At 55.5% G+C, this 6108-nt stretch overlaps 1 protein-coding gene across 1 annotated transcript; it reads right to left on the minus strand.

Moving 5' to 3' along the window:
* Nucleotides 1-237: 237 nt before the first annotated feature.
* LOC136455263 (sulfite exporter TauE/SafE family protein 5-like) lies at nt 238-5823 on the minus strand. Its single transcript, XM_066455369.1, is given in 6 exon segments — nt 238-750; nt 846-995; nt 1095-1241; nt 2724-3154; nt 3157-3474; nt 5742-5823. Coding segments are annotated over 6 exon segments (1437 nt in total). The 3' UTR covers nt 238-441.
* Between the last annotated feature and the right edge of the window lie 285 nt (nt 5824-6108).

Genomic DNA, 6108 nt, shown 5'->3' on the forward strand with positions numbered 1-6108 from the left:
TCAGTTTCGGTTGCTCTCTTGGGGGTTTTTGTCCTTCATAGGCATTAGTGGGATGCGCTTAAGTCGGTTTTTATTTCTATTGGGAGTGGTTGCAGGCTTTTTATCTTGTTTTGGTGTTTCTTCTAACTTCGGCTGAAGCGCTTAGTTGAGTAGCCGTGTTGTACTAAAACCTCTTTTATTTTTTCGTCTAATAAAAATCACGACAAAGCTTTTGACGTCCTTAATAAAAAACAATCAGTGCCCACAGCCAGTCCTGCCTCTTTCCAGAAAGCTCGCCGATATGAAAATTAATTCAGTACAAGGTTAAGCCCCAAACCAGACAGTACAAGGTGAAGAGCACAAATGCAAAACCTTCCTTCAGAAAGCCATATAAAATGGCCAAGCCAAAACGAAGCCCATAACAGTAACACCAAGCAGTCTCTCACCATCGAAGATGCCATGTCAGCAAGGTAACTTGAAGCCCATGTACTCCCCGCTGGTGTACTGCATCCAGACATCTAGCGCTCCGAAGCAGGTGACGATCACAGTGCTGAGCGCCATGATGGCGGTGACCAGGAACACGATGAGCGAGACCCGCCCGGACTTCCTGATGGCTCGCTCGATCACGACGACCCCAACAACCGAGGCAATGAAGCAGATCCCGGCGTAAATGGACGCCTGCCCGATGCCTTCCACGCCCAGTAGGATGAACTGGACCATGGACATCGACGCACAGAACAGGACCATGAACGAAGACGTCGCTGCCGCAGTCTGCAGATAGATAGAATAGAAATGTTGTGAATTGTGATTCACTGGTACCTATATGATGGAGAAGCAAAATTAAGAATGTCCGCTGCGTTGTGTACCTGCGGAGGTATTCCGATCTGAAGAAGAACAGGGTTCACAAGCAGTCCTCCTCCAATGCCGAAGAGGCCACTCAGAGCCCCGGTGACGAAAGCGGCGAGCGGGAGTGTAAGTGATGGCAAGGTTTCCACTCCTGTGTCCACAAGATCTGCCTGCATGAGTGCATGACCATGTCATCATCATCATCATTCCAAATTGCTTTGAGCTTTGCCACAGCAACAATATAATAGAGATAAAATTGCCACTGCTACCTTGCCATCCTCTTGGTCTTGGATATCAACAGCGTGTTTCTTCCTCTTGGCGTGTATAATATACCCTGTGAAAGCCACGGCGGCAGGTAGCTGGGACAAGGTGATCAGCCAGTAGGCGACGCCGCAGGGTCTAATCCTGATCACGCCCTGTGTGCAGATAAGATACAGTTCATAAGTCTTGTTGGACTGGCATATCTGAACGAGAACAATGTACCTGTCAGCCATGTCTGACGTCTACAAGCACTGTAAGTTAACAAACATTTGTCCTGCGAGTTGCATTGCATGGCCAACTTGCCATTAACATTTTCAGAGCTCTGAATTTGTATACAGTGAACGTGGAGAAGCATGGTGTTAGGACTTAGGAATATGATGTTAGCTACCTGCCCCAGAGCGAAGGCGGCTTGCCACAAACATGCATGCAGTTGACGCTGACCATTCACCAGATTAGTGGCTGGAACAAAATCAAATTGAATTCAGCAAGCTGTTCCGGGCTATTTGAGTATTTAACCCAGTGGAAGCCACAGCGGCAGGTAGCTGGAACAAGGTGATAAGTAAGTACGCGACGCCGCAGGATCTGTCTAATCCTGATCACACCGCACCTAAGATACAGTTTCTCTGTCTTGTTCCACTGAAATATCTGGACGAGAACAATGTATGTGCCATGATTGACGTCTACGAGCACTGAAATTTAAGAAACATTTATCCTGCGAGTTGCATACTTGCATTGCATTAGCAACTTGCCATTAACATTTATGTCCTTGATTCGGATGAAAGGATTCAGAAATGCCTCCAGACTCCCAGAGCGAAGTCGGCCTGCCGCAAACATGCATTTGACGCTAACTAATTCACTAGGTTAGTGGCTGGACAGATCGCATTTAGCAATCTGTTCCGGGATATTTAACTTTCCGGTGGACCTAGGCTTTACTCCCTGCGTTTTCTGAAATGATAAACGTATCTTTTCAGCAAAAAAGTCCATAAAATAGATTTCGACCACTAATTTCTCTTGTTATTTGCTAAGGACAATATCATATTAGAGACACTTTGAATACAAATTTTTTATGGAATTGTTTTCTCAAAATTTGCTGTACGAAATACGCATTATTATTCTAGGATGGAGGAGGTACGAGATGATGATCTAGGCATGATCTAATAGTAGGTAGGAATAGGATTGGATAGGACGCCGACGAGGCAAAAGGAGAGGCAGCACGATAAGGGCCGGTTACTATCGGGTAAAAACGACTGAGACGCTCCAAGCAGAAAAGCAAAATGCAACAGAAAACGGACAGGGCCAGGCACTACTTTCCGCTATTATTTTGGAGAGAGAAAGGCGCATAATGCAGGCATACAATGACAAGCATACGGAAGACACATTGCTTTCTTGCTTGTGCCTCTCATGATCTCATCGATCCGTTTCCCAGTTACTGGCTCCACGTCTGTGCTTGCGGGTGTCGCTTCCGTGGTTCCGTGGCTGGGCAGCCGTGCACAACTATGCTGGTAACGGCGGGAAAAAAGAGCTCATACGCAGCAGGGTGGCCATTGGTTTTACACCCTTAGATGATTTTTTTTTTTTTTGGTTAACGACGATAGGCCGATCGAGAGGCAGAAGCTCACGCGCGACGGAACACGTACCTTCCCGTGCTTATCTCCAATGAAGACATGGAGCGCGAAGAAGCAGAGCCAGACCATGACTAGCAGCGCCACGTCCGCCCACGGGAAGCCCGCGCCATTTCCGCTGCCGCCGCCCTCGGCGTCGGCGTTGCTACTGCCGCGGGGCAGCCGCAGCAGCAGGGGCTCCTTGCCGTGGTGGTGGTCGCCGCGCGCGGCCCTGGCCCCGGCCCCGCCGCTCTCGGATCGCCAGATCTTGACTCCCGCGCGGTACGTCTTGGCGGTGCAGGAGGCGAGGAACAGGGAGAAGAGCAGGGTGATGAGCCACTCCGGGAACACGACGTTGCACACCACCCCGATGCTCACGCCCAGGAGCAGGCACGGCTGGAACAGCAGCGTGATGTCGTAGTCGATCAGCCTCCCGCCCGCCGCCGCCCGCCAGTGCCCGTGCACGCGAGGTTGTAGAGCACGTTCGAGGCCGCGCCGCCCGTGACCATGAAGGACGAGTAGGCGGTGGCGCGCTTCAGGCTCAGCCCCGCCACCAGGTTCAGGATGGGCAGGAACAGCGACCCGCCGCCCACGCCGCCGGCGCTCGACACGGACGCGGCTAGGAAGGACAGCGCCCATGCCACGACGGTGTTCGGACGGACGCCAGCATGCGCCGCGCCGCCGCCCGGGTGCGAGGAAGGGTCGCGCAGGTGGGTTTCCCGCCACTGCGACACTTCGGCGAGGAGGCTTTGGGGTGACGAGGTGGTGGTGTTGGACGCGGCCGCTGCTGACAAGAAGGAAACCGCGAGCACAGGAAGGAAGGAATTGAAGTCGGCCAGATCTTTCAGAGCTCCGATCCACGCACTCGTCGTCGCCAGGTTTTAGCATAATCGATGGTAGTCTAGTCCCCAAGTAATCGTAGCCGTAATAGTGCCTAATCTGTCATCATTTCAGGGCAGGACTGGTAGACAAATTCGCTGAAATTGGCCGGTGCTGTAAAAGGTCGCCCAAATCTCCTGAATCAGTGCTTCAAAGCTCTTCCGTTTCTGAGGGACATTGCTTAGAGGGTGCAGCATCATTGTGCACGCGACGACTGCTTCTAAAAAGTTTTTGGAGACGTGGAACCAAAATGAATGTCACGGCGGCATCACAGTCAAGGTCATCGTGTCGTCGTTGATGGCAACGGTTAGGACTAATCAACGTCCTACTAATGATGTACTGTAGTAGTACTAGTGGTGGACCGGTGGTAGTACTCGCTCGACAGTTACGAGAGGACCTGTGCATCATCAGTACTGCATGGATGCATGCATTCAAGACACGCTCGCTGGGGCAGCCTTCTTCCCGCACAAATGCACAATGATGCGCATCCGGCATTCAAGTGGAGTACGTATCGTACGCGTAGAAAGCCGGTTGTTACTGTTACCTAGCGTACACGTGAGCACGGCGACGCGAAAACGAAGAATGGGGCACACATTGGTTGGCATCGGCACTCGGTCGGTTTCATAAACTACAGTGGTGTAAAAGTTGTCGCGCACTTTATTTTTTGGCACTCAGCAGCACTTTCTCGGCTGTCGTAACAAATCGGCTAACGGTACAACAAATCGGCTGTATGCTCTGGGACACGGCTACTAGCCTACTAGGGCGAAGGACCAGGGTTACTGCTGTTCGTCGGCACCAGCCACCAGTCCTCCAGTCCGTCACGTGGATCTCGAAACGCCAGAGCCGGAAGGTAGCGTCATTCCACTTCCACTAGAAAGCCACGCGCCACTCTTTTGTTGGCTTCTGTGGAACACAGAAACTTATGGATACTACCGGCTGAGCTTGTGACTTTCGGTCGTTTGGTTTAGGAGAAATTGACTGGCGGACACTCACAGTGATGGTTGTTTGTTGACGGACATTAAAGTGGAGTTGTATGTTAGAAGACACTCTGGTTTGTTGTAATTATGCTAGAAGACACCGCGGGCCGGTTTCCACCAGTTGAGGAGAGAGAAAAATTCAGTTTGGACATCCGGTGCTCCTGAGCCACGTTTGGGTCTAGAGGATGACGCGTAGGGCAGGGCTGGTGGGTTCGGCCTGCTGCACTATTCCGTGAACCAGCTATTGCACTATGCTATGGACTACGTGCTCCCACTCTTGGTTCATGCGAACTGCGTCCACAGATGAAGAGGTGGAGGCACTTCCGTGTGGGTCCCGCGAGATGAAGTGTCACCGGCTCATTGGCCTGGGTGACATGGACGGGTGCTCGGCTTTGGATGCCGCCGCGTGGGCGCCACCCTGGCCCACCATTCCCTTTCCGTGCGGTCGCAAACGAGCGAGCAGAGTAGGGCGGCGGCGGTGGGCAGAGGCGAGCGCGGCTCCAGCAGCTTCTTCGACGGGCGGTGAGGAGTTCGGCTCCCGCTGTGTTCGACTCTGGCGTGGGGAGCTCCATGGCTCGACGCGGTGCGGGCCGAGGTTGAGCATGCCGGGATGGAGAGAGCGGGAGAGCAGAGTACGGCGGGCAGGGAGAGCAAGGATGAGGAGGAGGCTTGGCTGGGCGACGGAGAAAGGTAGGCGCAGGGCGGCGGTATGGGTGGCGTTCGGCTCCGACGGCTGTGAGGGCCGAGGCGACGTCGCGGGTCAGTGCGACGTAGCTCCGGCGGCGGCGGCTTCGGCGCTGCGGCAGCCCCAATAGATGCGAAGGGGAGGGGCGAACAGAGGGAGCCAGAGCCAGAGCGTGATGTCGAGCGGCGGCCAGCCGAACGGCGACCTCGACGGTCAGCTTGTGGGCCTCTACTCGGGACGGACGTGCGAGCGCGAGAGCTCTGCCGCCGCCTCTGCCCCTGCCATGGCTTAGCTGCTCGCGGGCCTTGTCTAGCCCCTGCCCCGGCTCGGCTGCTCCAGGAGGAAGAAGGAAGAAGATGACGAGTGCGGCCCGATCTTAGAGGGAGAGAGTGGAGCGGACGGTGCAGGGCAGGAGCAGGCATGTCCCGGGCAGCAGCTGCCTCACCCCTGTGGCAGATCATCGCGCTGTCCAGCCCAAGCAGCTTCGGCGAGCTGCTGCAGCGGGAGATCAACATGCGGGCGCCGTGGCGGAGGCCGCGGCGTCGGCGTTGAGCGCGGAGGCCGGCGCCGTGCTGGGCGCCGCCGAGGGCGTCATGGACGGCCTGGTGGCGCTGGTGGAGGAGAAGGCCAACGCCCGGGCCGTGCGCGTCGGGATCCGGGCCCTGTTCGCGCTGTGCCTGGCCAAGGAGAGCCGCCCGCGCGCCGCGGCGGCGCTGGCATGGCGCGTGGCGGAGGGCGGCGTTGGGGAGCCCGGGCGTGCGCTGGCGACCGTGGAGCGCCAGTGCCGCGCTGAGGGCGGGCGTGACGCCGTGGTCGCGGGGCCGGGGGCGGCGCTGGCGTTCTTCACGACTTCAAGTGCTCTGGCCGAGGAGATATTTGC

Source organism: Miscanthus floridulus, chromosome 5 (genome assembly GCF_019320115.1).
Source record: "Miscanthus floridulus cultivar M001 chromosome 5, ASM1932011v1, whole genome shotgun sequence".
Taxonomy (NCBI): Eukaryota; Viridiplantae; Streptophyta; class Magnoliopsida; order Poales; family Poaceae; genus Miscanthus; species Miscanthus floridulus.